Below are 20,711 nucleotides of genomic sequence, written 5' to 3' on the forward strand. Positions count from 1 at the left end.
CACGTTGAAGCGGGTGGGCAGGCTGAGGTTGTTCTGAAGTGGTGGGCTAAGTGAGGGCGGTCAAGGCTCATCTGGAAAAACCAGTCTATCCCAGGAGCTCTCCTTTGACCTTGGGCCATGGACCTCAGTGACTCTAATATAGGTGGGAACAGGCTCACACACCACTTCCTCTCATTGCCTCAGTTTGCCTTCCATTGTAAATAAATAATAAGACTGGAGACTTTCTGTAAAAAGGAGACGTATTTTTGATTAACTGGGGTCCATAGTTATTAGGAATGGCTGGAGAACAAACTGGAAAAGAGCGCAGGGGAGGCTATGTATATAAGGAGAATCTCACGAAGCTCTGCAAACTTCTCGGGACTCCCGTGATTCCGTATATGGACGTCTCTCTTCACTTTCCTAACCTTCCACAGTCTACCACAATACGTTGCGTACAGTGTGTGCTGAGTAATTGTTGAATCGAAATTTCTTAGCAACTTATTTCTAGAATTTGGGAATAATCTGTGAGGTAAATTGAGGCAGAACATCTAAAGGAATGGCAGTAAGGATAAGTAGCTTAGGAAACTTTGTTTGTCTGTGATTCTAAGCTTTACTAAATACTTTCTTCCTTCTAGGAAGTTTGTGTGTATGTTACAGCCCGAACTTTGACTCTTGGGAACAAATCACATATTCAGTGTTTTACTTTCATAAAGGTACTTTTCATTTATTCTTTTTTTAACATAATCATTTTTTCCAAATAGCAAAGTATATAGATTTTAAAGTTTTATTACCTTATAACAAATTTGATCAGTACATCATAAATCTGTGTACCTATATAATACAAATTTCCTACAGAAATTTATGAATGATGAGTGTTGTTAGCTAATTATTTTTATATTATTTTAAAAATAGTATCGTATAATATATATTTTTTCCTGACCTATGTCTTTTTACCAGGCCTATAGACCAATGCAAAAGGATGTATTTGCTGATAGTGTGTTTTTGATTTTTATATTATTACTAATTGAAAGGTCCCTATATATTTAGCTTACAAAGGTACATAAGGTTTCAGTTAAAAAAGCTTCCACCGTCTTAGACTTTAACAGCTCTTAGACCTAAGATACATTTATTTCATTTCATACATCTGTGGCCCAGGAAATGGATATGTCAATAGTCAGCCTGGAGGACAGGAGTAAAGTGTCCAATCTTTTCTAGTTCTGTAGTTGACATCAGAGTGCCCTTTAATAGTTTTAAAATTGACTTTTAATAGTTTTAGCCTGAACCATGCTAAAGGGTATTTATTCTGCTTGTCTAGATGCTTAAAATTAGTAGTTATATAATAATACTGGGGGTAGACTTAAAAATTATTTAAAATTAGGATATTCTGGAAAGACTATGCCAGGTCACATGAGATTTTATTCTGCCTAATGTTACATTCAGAAGTTAGAGATCAAAGTAAAAAATGTTTAATAACTTAATAATGAAGAAAACAGAAGAAAATTCAGAAGACCTATATGCATGCTTTAATAATACAAGTTTGATATTTGTGGAATGTTTTCATACCTTTTTCAAATGGTTAATAATTAAAGCCAGTAAATAGAACTTTTCTGAAAGTTGTACTAAGAGCTAATAACCATGATTAAGAGTTAGAAGAATGGAAAGTGAAGCCCAGTACTACCCTGAGTATACTAGATAAACACCCTCTCTGACTCACAGTGGGCTTTCTCAGTGATTCAGAGAAGCCTTCATGGGCCTTAATGTCAGCAAGAGTGTGGCAGTGAGCCTTGAGGCATGAGGGCCAAAGAGCTACCTGGTCTTCTCCATCCCTTGGATTCTTAAGTAAAGTTCCTCAGATCCTTCTATCCCAGCACAGCCCACCCTTTAAGCTCTAAGATTATGTGTAAGCTACTGGCTTGTGACTGCACTCGGGTGGTCCATCTTCAGTGCTGGCTTCTGGAGAATGATGGGGGAACCATGAGCTCTAGGACTCTGAAGACACTTGCTTTGTCAGTTTCACAGTTACTCAGTGTGGAGAGTATGATGTGTAGTCACTGCCTTGGGTGGAATTGCAGCTCTTTGTTTCTTAACATCCTTTCTCTGGCTTGGTGTTCTCTCCACAGGGCACAGCAAAACCTTCACTACTACTCTTGGGAGTGTTGACTCACGTGTGACAAAGGGCATTACTTTTCTCAACCTTGGTGAGTGAGCAGCATATGTGTCTTTCTGCTCTGACCTTTCCTTCTGGTACATGTTAGCCCTTGTTTTTTCTTTGCACCCCATTTTCTCATGCCTCTTTGGGACTCAGGTTGTGATGACTATGACTGACCTTTTTGAAGCCAAATAGGGGAAGGTTTTCTCTGGATACACCCCCACCACCACCAAAATGAGCTTTTTGAAAGGCGGCATGGTGCAGGGGGAATCCCTTCTTAGATATCTCCCTTCTTAGAACCTAAGATGTCAGTGTTCCTGTGTTTTTAGTAACAATCCAAAAAGATCATTTGTTCGTATAAAAATGACGACAGTGAATGAGATGTTTCTTAAAAGCCTATGAGAAATAATACATCATGTTGTCCCTTGATTTTAGAGACAAAAACCCTTGAGCAATCATCTGTTCCCTGTTACTAATTGCTAAAAGCTTCTGAGTCCCATAAATCATTTATAGATAGATCAGCTTGAGTGAGTTGTTTTTCACTGAGTAAATAGGTAAAGGGAACTTAGACTTAAATACATTAAGTGAAAAAAAAACAAAACATATTAAGTGAGTCTATAATGAAGCCAATAAAGAAGGGATTTATTGTGGCTCCCAGTGAAAAGCTGCTTTTCCATGACAGTTCGGATAAGTGGGCACAAACTGGTTGGTTAGTACAAGGCTAAACAGAACTATTGCTTGCCTGCATATGGGACATGGCACAATATTTTTAAAAGAAAAAACTTCAGGTTTGGAGCAGATGGGTTCTTTAATATTTTCTTTTTTCTTTTTTTTTTTTTAACTTCAATATTTTCTTTATCCCTGTTTCCCAATTTGCCTACTATCATGGCAAAAGCTTGTAAAGAAACTGAGCAAAGAAAGAACCAAATAAGAAAGTTTATAATTTGTTTTTGGTCTTCTAAATTGAAGTGTAATTAACTCACAATATTATATTAATTTCAGGTGCACAACAGTGATTCATTATTTTTATAGATTATACTCCACTTAAAGTTATTACAAAATAATGGCTATGTTTCCTTGTCTGTAAAATATATCTTTGTAGCTTATTTATTTTGTACATACTTTGTACCTCTTAATCTCCTACCCTTATTTTGCCCTTATTCTCTCTCCTTATGGTAACCACTAATCTGTTCTCTGTATCTGTAAGTCTGCTTTGTTTTGTTATAGATAATTGTTTTATTTTTTTAGATTCTTCATATAAGTGATACAGAATATTTCTTAGTTCTCTATCTGACTTATTTCATTAAACATAATACTCTCTAGGTCCATCCACACTGTTGCAAAAAAAAGATTTTTATTTTGAATGATACTGTTGATGAGGGGAGATATCCTATGCTAAGTGGGCCAATATGTGGCACTTTTTAATATGAGCTCTGAACCTGTGGGAAATTGTTTTTGAGAGGCCTGATTCTACTACATCCTGTGGTAAGAGAGATAAATGAAGATTCCCTGGGTCTGAGACTTGATTCTTATCAGCAAAGCTATATCAGTATCCCATTTCTAGAGTGATGTGGGAAACTTTCCATTAAAAAAACTTCGCATTTTGCAAGGTCAAATGTATGATTCCTTTTTTTTTTAACCCCTAGCAATGACTCTTGATAAGGGCAGCCATGATTTAATCTATGATCTTTAGAGTGTAGAGAGTGCAAAAATAGTAGAGCTTTGTAAAAATAGGCTATCTTACATAAGTTGTCTTTCTTTCTTGAAACAGATTTTGTTACATAGGCACAAGTTTGCACCCAAGATTAAAACTATTCTAGAGGTGACTTTTATGGCAACAGTATTGCTTTTTGAGTGAGGTCTTTTTGCAATTTATTCCACGTAATTTCCCTGAAGTGCCGCCCTGTTAGAAGGGGCTTATATTGATTTAAACATTAAAGAATAGAGTTTTGAGGGAAGTTTTTCATGAACCCCAAACCACCTCTATATAAGAGAGATATATTTATACATTAAAAAACTGTCTTTTCTCAATTAATACTATATTCTAAGTGTTTCGCTTAAGTTCGCTTCATCTTTATAGCAATTCTTCTTGGTGATATTATCCCCACTTTCAGTTCAGTTCAGTTCAGTCGCTCAGTCATGTCCACCTCTGCAACCCCATGGACTGCAGCACACCAGGCCTCCCTGTCCATCACCAACTCCCAGAGTTTACTCAAACTCATGTCCATTGAGTCAGTGATGCCATCCAACCATCTCATCCTCTGTTGTCCCCATCTCCTCCCGCCTTCAATCTTTCCCAGCATCAGGGTCTTTTCAAATGAGTCAGTTGTTTGCATCAGGTGGCCACTTAAAGTATTGGAGTTTCAGCTTCAACATCAGCCTTTCCAGTGAATATTCAGGACTGATTTCCTTTAGGATGGACTGGTTGGATCTCCTTGCAGTCCAAGGGACTCTCAAGAGTCTTCTCCAACACCACAGTTCAAAAGCATCAATTCTTTGGTGCTCAGCTTTCTTTATAATCCAACTCTCACATCCATACATGACTACTGGAAAAACCATAGCCTTGACTAGATGGATCTTTGTTGGCAAAGTAATGTCTCTGCTTTTTAATGTGCTGTCTAGGTTGGTTATAGCTTTTCTTCCAAGGAGCAAGTGTCTTTTAATTTCGTGGCTGCAGTCACCATCTGCAGTGATTTTGGAACCCCCCAAAATGAAGTCAGACACTGTTTCCACTTTTTCCTCATCTATTAGCCATGAAGTAATGGGACTGGATGCCATGATCTTAGTTTTCTGAATGTTGATAGCTCAGTTGGTAAAAAATCCCTACTTTACAGATAATGAAACTGAAACTCAGAAAGTCTGTGTTGTGTGCTCAAACTTCTTTTAGTGTCTCTTATCAGGGACACTGCTTCCCTTGTGGCTCAGCTGGTAAAGAATCCACCTGCAATGTGGGAGACCTGGGTTCAACCCCTGTGTTGGGAAGATCCCCTGAAGATCTTATGTTAGTTTATTGCTACAATAAGAAATCACCACAATTTTAGCCCTTAAATAAACAACACATTGCCTTGTGGTTCTGGACGTCAAAATTCTAAAATGAGCAAGTCTTAGGGCATCAAGGTAAGGGCAGAAATGGTTCCTTCTGGAGATTTCAGGGAAGAGTTGACTCTGCCTCCTCCAGCATCTAGAGGCCAGCATCTCTTGGCTTGTGATCACATCACTCCAGTCTCTTTCATCATCTTATGGTCTTCTCTTTGTAGTCAGACCTTCCTCTTCCTTATAAACCATTTGTGATTACATTGAGTCCAACTGGGTAATGCAGGGTACTCCTATCTCAAGATCCTTAATCACACCTTCAAGGTCGCCTTTATCACTTGAGGTGACATACTCATAGGCTCTGGGGATTACCACACGAACGTCTTTGGGGCTGTCAGCCTAGCACAGGTACTGCTGACACTTTTGGTGAGACAGTAACTTTTGTGTGCACACTGAGGGATTTGACATTCTTGGAGCCCACTCACTCATCAAATGGCAGTGTAAATCTCTCCTCTGCCTCAATAATTGTGACAACTTAGAACACCCTCATATATTTCCAAATGCCCCCTTTCCCAGGGACATAGTATTAACTGGTTAAGTAAGTGGTAGGATGAGGAGTTAATTTAGGTCATGATGTCTTTCCATTGTCCCCTACAGTATCATGATTTGTGTTTTTCTGCTTAAGTGCTGCCATAATGGTAACGTCGCAACCACTTATGCTAAGTAGTAATATCACTTAATCCACAGTGACTTGAAAGGACAGTTATAAGTCAGTTGTTTAGAGTTCTACATCCTCTTTCCTTTCCCTTCCACAGAATGCCCTTTATGCAAATAATTAGCATGTATTTCTTTACTTCTTAGGGAGAAAAAAACAAGTCCAGCTGGTTTGCTTATATTAATAATCTAAATGTTTCATCTGCATGAAATTCACTCCTACTATATGAGTTTTTCTGTTTTTCTAAGATCCTAGAAAAATCATTGGCAAGGACTACTTCTATCCTGCCCCCTTCTCCAGAAACCTATTTTGTATACCTTGCCTCAATCTGTATACAAAAATTCTGTTCTTTGTACAAAAATATCTCATGAAGGGACTGTGAAGGTGTGAATTCTAGGCAGCTTGTTATGCAAGGAAACAAATTAGTACATCATGAAGTGTCAGAATGCCTACAGAGATTGTTTTGATGAATATCAGTTTAGAGGTTCCTTACAGAAAATGCTTGCTGCTGATAATTGTGGCAATGAGCAGTGAGCAAACATAAGAAACTAAATTTAAAACTTCCCTCACATGTCAGAAATTATGAAGGAAATTCCCATGGAAATATCCAGCCTGTCATATTAAGGAATAATTCATGTTGCTGAATATTTTTTTAATTCTGATTTGTTCTCAGAGTTCATTCAGATTCATATAAAGCCACAGTTCATAAACAGAATTACAGATATAAATTAAGATAACCATAGCTAAATATCTGAAGAAAGCTATAGGTAGAAATAAATGATATCTTGCTAGTAAGATGAAACGTACTGACATCAGGCAGCTTTTTATTACATTGGTCAAAATGTCTTGGTCAAATTTTCTGTGTTTTAAGAGGTTCAAAGAAAAATAGGGATACTGTAAAGTTGTTGATTTTAATCTGTACTGTACAGCACTTGCCACTTGGAGCTGACTTAAATATCTCTTCCATAGACTATTATGTGGCCGTTTATTTACCTGGTCATTTCTTTCATCTCCTTAACATTCAACATCCAGACCTGATCTGCCACAGTCTGTTTCTGACAGGTATGCCTGTAGCTTTTCCCTCATGAACGTGGTCTGTTTGGGCTCATTTAAATGTTGATATTTATATTTGGGGGAGTGGGGTTCTTTTATTTGCTGATCTACTTTTTTTTTTTTGGCCAGAAAACAGTGAAGTGATTGATATGCTACCTCATAGTCCTTTACAGTCACTGTCAGGGTCTCTGGTCCTGGATTCATGTTCTGGAAAGCTCTACAGGGCGTTCCTCAACCAGTCATATTTATTGGAGTTCCTGTGGAACAGCCGGCTGGACTGTGAGAGGATGGCCTTGCTTCACTGTGTGCTCTCATGTGGCCAAGACCCCCGACGACTGGAAGCCAAGGTGGGAATATAGCTTAAGTTTAGGAATTTGCAAACGGACAACCCCAGATGTATACGTTTAGCGGTTGAAATGAACAGAAGCTAGGTTTATTCGGTGACAACTGAGGTTTATTGTTTTTGTCCTGACTTGAAGGTGTTCTTCCCCTGTACTCTAGGTTTTTATGCACGCAGACCTCATACTGGGAGGCATGTCTCTTCTTTTCACTGTTCTCTTTTCCATATTGTGAGTGAATATTAGCTCTATCAGTAACATTCCAAGGAAGTGCTCAGGAAAATAGAGAGTTTCTCAAATATCTACAAAATCAACCCCAAACAATTAGAAAATGGCAATAGGAACATATATATCAATGATTACTTTAAATGTAAGTCATTAAATGCTCCAATCAAAAGACACAGACTGACTGAATGGATACAAAAACAAGACCCATATATATGCTGTCTACAAGAAACCCACTTCAGACCTAAAGACACATATAGACTGAAAGTGAGAGGATGGAAAAATATATTTCATGCAAACAGGAAGGAAAAGAAAGCTGGAGTAGCAATCCTCATATCAGACAAAATAGACCTTAAAATGAAGATTACAAGAGATAAGGAAGGACACTACGTAATGATCAGGGGATCAATACAAGAAGAAGACATAACAATTGTAAATATCTGTGCACCCAACATAGGAGCACCTCAATACATAAGACAACCACTAACAGACATAAAGGGAGAAACTGACAGTAGCACAATAATAGTAGGAGACTTTAACACCCCACTCACACCAATGGACAGACCATCAAAACAGAAAATTAACAAGGAAACACAAGCCTTAAATGATACATTAGATGAGATGGATCTCATTGATATCTTCAGGACATTCCATCCAAATGCAGAAGAATACACCTTTCTCTCAATAGCACATGGAACATTCTCCAGGATAGACCACATCTTGGATCACAAATCAAACCTCAGTAAATTTAAGAAAATTGAAATCTTATCAAGCATCTTCTCCAGCCACAATGCTATGAGACTGGATATCAATTACAAGAAAAAAACTGTAAGAAACACAAACACATGGAGATTAAACAACACGTTTCTAAATAACCAACAGGTTACTAAGGAAATCAAAAGGGAAAAAAAAAAAAAAGTCCAGAAACAAATGACGATGAAAACACAACTCAAAACCTATGGGGTGAAGCAAAAACAGTCCTAAAAGGGAAGTTTATAGCAATACAATCCTACCTTAAGAAACAAGAAAAAATCAAATAGATAGCCTAACATTACACCTAAAACAACTGGAAAGAGAAGAACAAAAAACCCCCCAAAATTAGTAGAAGGAGAGAAATCATAAAGATCTGAGCACACATAAATGAAAAAGAAATGAAAGAAGCAATAGTAAAGATTAATAAAACTAACAGCTGGTTTTTTGAGATGATAAACAAAATTGACAAACCCTTAGCGAGACTCATCAAGAAAAAAAAAAAGGGAAGAATCAAATCAACAAAATTAGAAATGAAAAAGGAGTGGTTACAACAGACAATGCAGAAGTACAGAGGATTATAAGAGACTATTATGAACAACTATATGGCAATTAAACAGATAACCTGGAAGAAATGGGCAGATTCTTAGAAAAGTTCAATCTTCCAAGGCTGAACCAGGAAGAAATAGAAATTATGAACAACCCAGTTACAAGTACTGAAATTGAAGCTGTGATCAGAAATCTCCCAAAACACAAAAGCCCAGGACCAGATGGCTTCACAGGAGAATTCTGTGAAACATTTAGAGAAGAGTTAATGCCTATTCTTCTAAAACTCTTTCAAAAAATTGCAGGGGGAGGGACCCTTCCAAATTCATTCTACAAGGCCACCATCACCCTGATACCAAAACCAGACAGACAACACACAAAAAGAAAACTACAGGTCAATATCACTGATGAACATAGATGCAAAAATTCTCAACAAAATTTTAGCAAACAGAATTCAGCAACACATCAAAAAACTCATACACCATGATCAAGTTGGGTTTATTCCAGGGATGCAAGGATTTTTCAATATACAGAAATCAATTTGATAGACCATATTAACAAATTGAAAGATAAAAACCATATGATCATCTAAATAGGTGCAGAAAAAGCCTTTGACAAAATTCATCAGCCATTTGTGATTAAAACTCTTCAAAAAAGTTTGAGGAGTACATAGAAGTAAACTACCTCAACATAGTAAAGGCCATATATGATAAGTCTACAGCAAACATTATTCTCAATGGTGAAGAACTGAAAGCATTCTCCCTAAGATCAGGAACAAGACATGGGTGTCCACTTTCACCACTATTATTCAGCATAGTTCTGGAAGTCCTAGCTACAGCAATCAGAGAAGAAAAAGAAATAAAAGGAATCCAGATCAGAAAAGCAGGAGTAAAGCTCTCACTGTTTGCAGATGACCTGATACTGTACATAGAGAACCCTAAAGATAGTATCAGAAAATTACTAGAGCTAATCAGTGGATTTAGCAAAGTTGCAGGATACAAAATCAATACACAGAAATCACTTGCATTTCTATATACTAACAATGAAAAATCAGAAAGAGAAATTAAGGAATCAATCCCATTCACCACTGCAACAAAAAGAATGAAATATCTAGGAATTAACTTACCTAAGGAGACAAAAGAACTGTACACAGAAGACACTAAAGAAAGAAGTCAAAGGTGACATAAACAGATGGAGAGATATTCTGTTCCTGGGTAGGAAGAGTCAATATTGTGAAAATGACTGTACTACCAAATGCAATCTACAGATTTAATGTGATCCCTATCAAATTACCAATGGCATTTTTCACAGAACTAGAACAAAAAATTTCACAATTCATATGGAAACACAAAAGACCTTGAACAGCCAAAGCAGTCTTGAGAAAGAAGACTGGTGCTGGTAGAATCAACCTTCCTGACTTCAGATTATACTATAAAGCTACAGTCAGCAAAACAGTATGGTACTGACACAAAAACAGAAATATAGACCAATGGAACAAGATAGAAAACCCAGAGATAAACCCATGCACCTATGGGAACCTTATTTTTGACAAAGGAGGCAAGAATATACAATGGGGGCAAAGACAGTCTGTTCAACAAATGGTGCTGGGAAAACTGGACAGCTACATGTAAAAGAATGAAGTTAGAACACTTCCTAACACCGTACACAAAGATAAACTCAAAATGGATGAAAGACCGAAACATAAGACCAGAAACTATAGAACTCTTAGAGGAAAACATAGGCAGAACACTCAATGATATAAATCAAAGCAAGATCCTCTGTGACTCACCTTCTAGAATAACAGAAATAAAAACAAAAGTAAGCAAGTGGGACCTGATTAAACTTAAAAGCTTTTGCACAGCAAAGGAAAGCACATAAGCAAGGTGAAAAGACAACCCTCAGAATGGGAGAAAATGATAGCAAATGAAATAACTGACAAAGGATTAATTTCCAAAATATACAAGCAGCTCATACAACTCAATGCTAGAAAAACAACCCAATCAAAAAGTGGGAAGAAAACCTAAACAGACATTTCTCCAAAGAAGACATACAGATAGTTAACAAACACAGGAAAAGATGCTCAACATTGCTCATTATTAGAGAAATGCAAATTAAAACTATGAGATATCACCTAACACCAGTCAGAATGGTCCTCATCAAGAAGTCTACAAACAGTAAATGCTGGAGAGGGTGTGGGGGAAAGGAAACACTCTTGCACTGTTGGTGGGAATGTAAATTGATACAGCCACTATGGAAGATGGTATGGAGATTCCTTAAAAAACTAGGAACAAAACCACCGTATGACCCAGCAATCCCACTCCTAGGCATATACCCTGAGGAAACCAAAATTGAAAGTGGCACATGTATCCCATTGTTCACTGCAGCACTATTTACAATTAGCTAGAACATGGAAGCAAGCTAGATGTCCATCTACAGATGAATGGATAAAGTTGTGGTATATCTACACAATGGAATATTACTCAGCCATAAAAAGGAATACATTTGAATCAGTTCTAATGAGGTGGATGAACCTAGAACCTATTATACAGAGTGAAATGAGTCAGAAAGAGAAATATAAATACTATATTCTAATGTATATATATGGAATCTAGAGAAATAGTACTGAAGAATTTATTTACAGGGCAAGAATGGAGAAATAGACATAGAGAATAGACTTATGGACATGGGGAGAGGGGAGGAGAGAGTAAGATGTATGGAAAGAGTAACAAGGAAACTTACACTTCCATATGTGAAATAGATAGCCAACGGGAATTTGATGTATGGCTTAGGAAATGGAAAGAGGGGCTCTGTGTCAGCCTGGAGGGGTGGAATAGGGAGGGAGGTTAAATGAAAAAAAAAAGAAAGAAAGTAGTATTTGGTCATCTGTGACATCTGTTGTAACCAGTCAAAAGTCTGCTGTCTGCTGCCCCTTTTCAGATACACATTTTAAGATTTTTATATCATCTTGTGTATTCTGTCATTTCATTTCAATGTATTAGCTATGGATTTGTGTTATGTATCTTCTTCAGGATTTAGGGTTCTATTGCAGACTAGTCTAATGATTTTTCATTATGGAAAATTCTCTACCAATATGTCTTTGACTATTATCTCTCCTTCATTCTACCTCTGATTTATTTCTGTAATCCTTATTAGCTGTATTTTGGACCTTCTTGCTTTGTGTTCCATGTCTCAATTTCTCTTTCATCTTTATACCAACTTTTTGTCTCTTTGAGCTGTATTTTGAGCATTTTATTTTTTCAGCTTTATCTTCTTTTTTTTAAATTGGAGTATAATTTCTTTACAGTGTTGTGTTAGTTCCTGCTGACAACAAAGTGAATCATATGCATATGCTCATAAAGTGAGCTATGCATATACTCACATCTCCCTCAGGAACCTTCCCCCCACTTCCTATCCCAGACCTCAAGGTCGTCACAGAGCACTGAGCTGAGCTCCCTGTGCCATACAGCAGCTTCCTATTAGCCAAGCACTCAACTCTTAACCTACCCATTAGTATTCTTTTTGTATCCATATTTCACTTGTCTGGGGTGATATTTTATTAATATTTAAAGATTTAAATAGTATTTAAATATCTAGTTGTTTAAACATTTAAATAATATTTAAATTTAATAATATTTAAACAACACATTTAAACAATCAAATATTTAAACATTATCAATTAATAATGATATTAATGATATTATTACATATTTAAATATTATTAAATAATAAATATTACTTAAACATTTAATTGTTCTAAGTAAGACAACTAGCATGAATACGTTTGGAAATAAGAACAACTTATTGGCAGGATCAGAGATGTGAGTGGCTCCATGGCCAGTCAAACCCCATAGCAGCAGTTCTAAGATTCAGGAACAAAGAGTTTTGTTTCTGCAGCAGGATGTTATAGAGGTTGATTGAGAGAATCGTAGATATAACGGGGATTATACAGTACTTTTGCCTGGAAAATCCCACAGACAGAGGAGCCTGGTAAGCTGTAGTCCATGGGGTCGCTAGAGTCGGACACGACTGAGCGACTTCCCTTTCACTTTTCACGTTCATGTATTGGAGAAGGAAATGGCAACCCACTCCAGTGTTCTTGCCTGGAGAATCCCAGGGACGGGGGAGCCTGGTGGGCTGCCGTCTATGGGGTCGCACAGAGCCAGACATGACTGAAGCGACTCAGCAGCAGCAGCAGCAAAAACAAACACTAGATTCAAGAAGACTTATTTGGATCCCTGCCAAGGGCGTTTATTAAAATGATGTATGAAGAGGACCTCATTTATAGTGCTGTTTTACCCACGCAGCTTTGGGTTAGGTAGAAGTGAGTGTATTCCTAGGCAATTCTAAAATAGATATCACACTTTAAAAGATTCATACATATCTTGTACTTCTTTGGTAGTGGGAGGGTACAGTTTAGATTTAAATACCAACGGAATTGTCTTCTTACTTTTTCAAGATTATTCAGTGGATTTCTGAGAACATCTCTGCCTGCCATTCATTTGACCTCATTCAGGAATTTATAATTGGTAGGTGTTTCTGATGGTGCATGTTAAATTGAATCCGTGATCCTTTTGCTTAAGGGAAAGCAGTAAATTGATAAGGCCTCAATATGTCAAAATGTTGGATAGGAGCATTTTATTTTTAAACTCTATTGTAGTCAGCTGCTAATTAAACTTCATTCTCTTGTGGTTTTGCAAGAAGCTGTGACTCCTTGGAGACTGATGAAATATAAGACATGATCTTGATTCTATAACCTTGTCAGTGATTTTTTTTTTCCCACTAAAAAGTAATGCTCAGCATTGTGTTGGCTGGTTCTGTGTGAAGTGATATAATGTCATTTGGACAGATGTACATGTCAAATAACTTTTAAAATTGTTCTCAATGTAAAAAGTAAAACCTGAACATTTTAATCAGCAGACAGAACCGTGATGATTAGCCTTTTGAGAATGAAGAATAAGGCAATGAAAACTTTTGTTGGTTTGCTTGTTTTGGTGAATTACAAAGTCTACTGCCTGTTCTTCATATTAAAACATGTCTCCCCCTCCCCAAACTTACTCAGCTTCTTCATATTGGAGCATTTATCCAGAGACAAGTAACATGGATAAGCTTTTGCCGTATTCCTCACTGCTCACTTGGGATACAGTAAGTTAACACTTTATATATTCCTTGTGTAATTAAAATTGATTCGCAGTTGTGGGTCAGTTGTAGGACGTCCTTGTCTCAGTAACCAAGGCCGTGATTTCATTTCTATTTTGACTCATAAGAATCTGAAAATGAAAGTGAAAGTCACCCAGTCGTGTCCGACTGTTTGTGGCCCCGTGGACTATACAGTTCATGGAATTCTCCAGGCCAGAATACTGGAGTGGGTAGCCATTCCCTTCTCCAGGGGATCTTCCCAACCCAGGGATTGAACCACATTGCAGGTGGATTCTTTACCAGCTGAGCCACAAGGGAAGCCCAGGAATACTGGAGTGGGTAGCCTACCCCTTCTCCAGCGGATCTTCCCAACCCAAGAATCAAACTGGGGTCTCCTGCATTGCGGGCAGATTCTTTACCAACTGAGCTATCAGGGAAGCCCCCATAAGGATCTGAATTGGGGATTTCTGGCAGAAGAAAGACAGTGAATTGTTACTGTTGGCCAAATGTATTTAACATAAAACTCTAGAATTAAAGAGAAGATACAGTGTATGTGTTACCCTTCCTACTACCGAAGCTTCTATCATCTTCAAATTGTTTCAGTTTTTAAAGATTTTTTAGCAGCGGAAGTAGATGAAAATAAATCTTAGGATTTTATAAATGAGCAGCGGCTGGACCACTGCTGTTATTCACAGCCACTCTATTTACTTAGTAGATTAGCACCTTCATAAACTTTTCCCCCAGTCTTAGGAAGAAAAGCTGTGATAACTCTAGAGTGTCAAGATCAGTTAAAGTCAGTAATCTTAAGCAAATTCACCCCATTCATCATTTTCTTCCTGTTGGTCCAGACTCCCTTCCTTTTAGTTGAGAAGAAGTGTCACAGGAGAAAATATTGTTCATTTTCTCTTGAATGTGGTTCAATAAACTGAACTTTGTTGAATCAGAAGTGAAACCCATGTACAGGCTGCCCCTGAAAAAGGTTCTGCCTCTCCTCCTTACATGTTTAGATGTTAGAACTACTGTGTGCTTACTCTTGAGGCAGACGTTTGTATCAACAAGGCATTTAGAAAAATAAATTTATTCCAGGAGACACCGGAAGATAAGTACTAGGATAAACTGTAACACTTCCCATTTTGCTTTAAAACTATCTAAATTTAATCCTTTAAAAAGGCCTTTCAGATGTGTTTGATTTTTAATTTTTTTGGTGGTGGCCCTGTCATGCAGCATGTAGGATCCTAGTTCCCCCTACCAGGGATCGAAGCTGGGCCCTGTGCAGTGGGAGCATGGAGTCTTAACCACTAGGGAAGACTTAATCACTAGTCTTCCAGCCAGGGAAGTCCCATGTTTGATGAATTTCTGAATTTTTGACATACACAATGGAAGTGTTTTCCCAAAGGCCCTTTCTTCTTGTCTCTCACTGTTAGAGCTGTTAAACTTTCATGCCTCGTTGTGAAGTTATAAGGGAAGATCTGAGCTTGTTTCTTCTCCAGGTCCTCACTGTTTGAAGAACAAGGGTTCTTCAAACGTGCAGACTCTGTGGTAAAGTGGCAGGAAGTTTGCAGGTTAACCCCCACCTCCATCCTGGCCAGAAGCAGGAAATGTACATTTCAGCTTCCTCCCCTCACCACCGATGCTGGCTGTCACTATCCTGTGTTCAGTGTCTGGGAGACTAAACAGGACCTCTAGTTCCCAGGGTTGAGAATATGTTAGTTGGGATGCTGTGTGACTGTCACCCTGACAGACAGTTCTTCACATTTGTGTTTCTCCTTTTTTGTGGGGCAGAGGAACTTTGTGGACACATAGAGTGACATCAGGCAGTCCTATGAGAAATACAATATGAAAAATATGAAAAAACCCAGTTAAACCACTGCACAGAGCTTATTTTAGGGTTTACCACGTTGCTTTAAAGTTCTTGTGGTTAGAGTATGTTACCTTAAAAGTCTCTCCTAGTTCTGAAATTCTATGATCCTATGATTTGATTTTAGCATTGATATAAATCATTTACTTTTCTCTAATCTGCATATGCTCTTAATGCTATACCCTTAATAAATACTTGCCACAATAGAAAATTTTAATTCATACTTCTATTACTACATACTTCTATTACTATATGGAAATAAATTATTTCTGTAAATAGCTGAATTGGATTTTTTAAGATACTAGGAAATATTGTGCTCTTACACATAGATAATCCTGAATTATGCTTTGCAGACAATGAGGCCTGTTGTGCCTATTTTAAGATGCTATTTATAACCTAAAACTGTAGTGAAATTTCTGTTCCTGAGTAGTGATAAATAAAGCACGTATAGATTCTTTAAAAAGGCTTTCTCCTGTCAAGTGAAGATCTCAGTTGCTTGAATGTTCTGAAAATTTATTTCTCCATCCCTGTGATGCTATTTTTCTCAGGAATATTGTATGTTAATGAAACCCAGGACATTTGAGTTCTAAACAAATACTAGATTTTATTTCTATTTTCCCATATATCATCTACTTTTCTTTTAGGAAATGAAAGAGGAATTGACAAGTTGAGAGATTAGTAACAACAAGGAACCACTCTTTTCAAAATAAGTGGCAATTTTGGCAGTTTATCTTTTTGTTTAAATTTTTGTTGTAATGCTCATGAGTTAGAAGAATGTTATTATTTGGGTTTCCTGATATGAATTGCCTCTTGCACATTTGCCATGGTGATTGTGCTGTGTAAACTCTTTATGGAGATCTCTTATTTCTGAAATTATGTTGGAGGATGAAGTGCAGAACAGTTTTCCACTGAAGTTAAAAAAGAATCCCAGTAGTGAGATGGGAATCAACGTAATATATTTAAATGAAGGGGAAGAGGGAGAAAGGAGTAAAAAAAAAAAGAAGAAGAAAGTGTCCGCCTTATCATCATACTTGATGGTGCAAATGTAATTTGCCTCCTTTGTTCTTAAATGGAAATGTATAAATAATACATTATTCTGTGTTTCTTCATAGTAGTCTTATTCTTTCCTTTAGTGATACTGTCAACTATCATAACTGTAACTTTACAGAATATTTCCTTCCTGAGGTAAGAGATAGGCTGTGTTCACTAGTATTTATAAACCCCAAGGTTTATTTAAAGTAGAGGTTAGCAAACTGGGAGCTGCCCTCAGCTTCTGTGTGCACAGAAAACACTTCCTGAAGGCTCAGGCTGGTGGTAGTTGATACGTTCAGCAGTTGTGTGTGTTTCCCCCCTCCACAGGAAATTCCTGGAATAACCCTTGTGACAGAAGAGATTCCGTTGCCTCTTATGAAGGTAAGTGCTTACAGAGAGACAAAAGCCCAGGCCTGCATGGCTTCCTTGCTGGCCTCCACAGTCACCTGCCCCAAACGTCATGGCGGTTCCAGAAGGGATTGTAAACTATCGGGGGAGGGTGGGCTGAGGGGTAAGGCTGGTTGTCTAGGCAGTCCTTCCTACGTGGTAGTCTCTAAGGAAGGTATCAGGGCAATTCTTAGGAGTGCTCTTTAAAGAGGGAGGTTTTCTGAAGACAGAGAATATGAAGCATGTAGAAGTCATACTTTCCACTGTGCTTGAAGCCAGTCCATGCTGGAGGAAGTCCTCTCAGTCTTCTCTAGAGGACCTGAGAGCTGTGGGGTTTTTTTTCTTTTCATTTACTTTGTCACCCCCTCAACACACACACACACACACACACACCACAGAATCTTAAAACCATTAAGTAACCTGGGCTGGGATTATCTAGTTTCCTTCTGGTTCTGAGAGCGGGCTTTCTGCTTCTTAAGAGTGGCCTGTTCAGGCTGTCTCTGTGGTCTCAGAGCACCTTCTTCCTGCCCGCCAAGCGACAGCGTTAGAGTCTCTCTACAGTCTGGTGGTTTCACAGGAGTTTCTAAGACAATGGGGAGGGTGGGGTAAGGTGGGTGAGTAGAAAAGAATGTGTATGTTGTTAAAAACTGGGGAGTATTTTAGCAGTTTCCTTGAAGCTCCTTTGTTGTTTTTGGCACTGCCTCCTGTTAATTATAGCTTGCTGTGTGCTGGGAAATCTCAACTTCTGGCAGCAGGCAGCCCAGTGTGCCTCTTGGTATTTACATTTGATTCTTTTGAATCCATGAAGAGCAGGCCAGGCCCAGGAAGCTGGGGGGAAGTTGTGGGCGTTTGAGGTCATGGTGATGCCTTGGGGGTGAGAGAGGGCCAACTGGGGCAAGTTTAGTGGTTCCTGGTTTTGGACTTCAAGCATCCTTTAAGTGGAGATGGATAAGAGAGGTTTCTAGGCAGCAATGTGAGACAACTTTGAAGATCTACAAAAGCAGGAAAATGATGTAAAAGAAAGGTTTGATTAATAGCTTAAAAGATTCTTATTAAGAACCTCCATCCTTTAATTTTATTGTTTTTGCTTTTACCACTAGTTCAACAAATCCAGAATGTGTTTAATGGACACACAATAAACCAGTGAAGGAATTTTTAGAAGAGAGGAATGTCACCCACAGTTCTTTAATTTCTAACATAACTGTCTATTTGCCCCATTTCCTCTTGGTCTTTGTCACAGGTGCTCATATTTTGCCTAGTAGAACTGGCTATCTAGTGATATTTAATAAAGATTATGAATTATAGTATATCACACACATTTTCATGTTGGTACATAAACTTCATAATTTTCATAATTATGATTTATAATTTTATAATTATGATTTATAACTCTATAGGTTTCCACTGTGTTGGTGTGTCTTAGTTTACTTAATCATTCTTCCATTTTGAGACATTTAGTTTGTCTCTAGCCCCCACTGAAAAAATTATATTTGCTATTAAAAATAATTTGGCAGTGAATACTTTTATGTAGGTTTTTCTTGGTGTGTGTGTGTGCGTGTGTGTGTGCGTGCGTGTGTTGTTTATTTATTCCTCTAAGGTTAAATGCCCAGGAGTATTACTGAGTGAAAGGCCATGACAGTTTTTAGAGCCTTTGATTTTTATTGCCAAACTCATATTCAAAAAATGTTGCCATAATTTACAGTATTATAAGGGATTTATTGGTTTATCAATTTTACTGTAACCTTACCAACATTGTATATTTTCATTTTAAAAATTAAGTATAAAACACTGATGGGAAGGTTCTCAAGATTTTTACCCACTGATTTATTCTAAGAATACAATTTGTCTTTGCTTGGAACAAGCTAGCTTATTTTTGTACTCTGTGTGTGTGTGTGTGTGTATGCGTGTAAAAAATTTTTTTTTATGTAGTTCATTTATTTCCTTCTTTGTTATTCACTTTGCCTTTTCCTCTCTTTTTTCTACTCTCCACTAATTGTCTTTAACATTTGGCTCTGCAGAGAGTTATTTCCCATTAACTGTTCCCAAACATGCTTGGGAGTTCTTCCGAGATGCTACATGTTTTCATATACGAGTCAGAAGTATTACATAGGACAAGTTTGAGCTGTAGATCTCTTCACTGTCCTTTCCATGCAAACATGATGCATCAGGGAAGCCATAAGAATGCCGAGGGATTTTCCCTTGGACTCAGGAGAAGATGGTACTGGGTTTGGTTTGGCCAGCTCCTGCCCCTCTCCCCCAACCCCATAACTTATCGAATCTTTCAGTTCACAAGACACTTGGCCCTCACAGCTCTCATTTGTTTCCCCATCTCTGCCTGCATAATACCTCTCACTATAAGCAGCTGCCTTTGACCTACTTCTACCGCGGGTCCCAGCCCAATTATATTGCAATGGATCTTGTTGTAGTAGCATATCCCCCCTGCTTTTCCTCCCTCCCTAGCCCGTTATGTGACAATTCTTGCAGCTTCCCTGATAGGAGTTGGCTCTGAGCACCCTTAACCTGAATCACAAGTTACCTTTTGAAGGTGTGCTTGCTGCTGGATTTTCCATGAGGCCCAAGGGACCCCTGTCTGCTCTGAGCACACTTGCTTCCATTCTGCTTGTAAGATGACTGCCCTGATAAGGAGTCTGGAGAAGGAAGGACAAAATGAAACTAGACGAGCACTTTCCTTCTGGTCTTCGTGCAAATAATTTTAGTGTGAAGTGGAGTACTTTATAGATGTTTAATATATGGACATTGAATTTAATTGGTTTATACCAGTCTATCATCTGAAAGACAAAAGGTTTCCTTTATAGAATGGTTTCCAAAAGAATTTTAAAAAATGAAACAAAAAAGTATTTTAAAACAAGATCTGCACCTTAAAACCTTAAAAGGAATGTCATTGAGAATGGCCTTCCTAAGAATGATTTAATCCCTTCCACAGGAAGTCATGTAAGAATTAAAAAAAAAAAAAGTAGAAACAATAGTTTACTTGAATGTCAAGAATGGAGAAATGGAGTATTTTCATTAAAGTATTTTTAAGCCAGACATCTTTAGTTTCATTTTATACAGTAAGGAAGGCTTTAATTTAACCATTTGTGTTGTGACTATTAACTATCTGACCCAGAGACTGGGAAGGAGAAGGACTTCAAGCCCTTTCCCAGTTATGGCCACTCTAAGTGAGGGGGCTGCTGCAGTGTCCATCAGCGGTCTGGATGCCCCTGAGCAATTGGAGAAAGAGTGGTTTTCACTTGATTATGCTTCTTCTCTTAAACACTTAAAAAGTGTTTAAAAAATACTGTTTTAATTGGGCAAAGCGTGAAGATAATTGAGCTTTTAGTGAGGCACAAAAGACACCTTTTTTCCTTTACCCTTCCAGTGCAGATGGCCACCATCACTTGAAGAAAATGTTTCTTAGCAACTCAAAGTGTTGAATCGTAACAACTTACAGTTTTTAAAAATGAGAATTGTTGCTTTGACAACAGTGTAGTATTACCAGAAATGTCAATT

The 20,711-nt window shown here is 37.8% G+C and overlaps 1 protein-coding gene across 5 annotated transcripts in view; it reads left to right on the forward strand.

The window, feature by feature from the left end:
- GSAP (gamma-secretase activating protein) overlaps positions 1 to 20,711 on the forward strand; it is an 89,207-nt gene that overhangs the window by 40,002 nt on the left and 28,494 nt on the right. For 3 of the 5 annotated variants that reach the window (XM_069587809.1, XM_069587812.1, XM_069587814.1), the window contains exons 13-19: positions 615 to 692; positions 2,100 to 2,177; positions 6,846 to 6,938; positions 7,059 to 7,276; positions 13,245 to 13,314; positions 13,848 to 13,930; positions 17,142 to 17,195. In XM_069587809.1, the coding sequence (XP_069443910.1) occupies positions 615 to 692; positions 2,100 to 2,177; positions 6,846 to 6,938; positions 7,059 to 7,276; positions 13,245 to 13,314; positions 13,848 to 13,930; positions 17,142 to 17,195 (674 nt within the window). The remainder of the gene's footprint in view (positions 1 to 614; positions 693 to 2,099; positions 2,178 to 6,845; positions 6,939 to 7,058; positions 7,277 to 13,244; positions 13,315 to 13,847; positions 13,931 to 17,141; positions 17,196 to 20,711) is intronic. The other 2 variants (XM_069587811.1, XM_069587813.1) reach the window with 1 other exon arrangement.

Source organism: Ovis canadensis, chromosome 4 (genome assembly GCF_042477335.2).
Source record: "Ovis canadensis isolate MfBH-ARS-UI-01 breed Bighorn chromosome 4, ARS-UI_OviCan_v2, whole genome shotgun sequence".
Taxonomy (NCBI): Eukaryota; Metazoa; Chordata; class Mammalia; order Artiodactyla; family Bovidae; genus Ovis; species Ovis canadensis.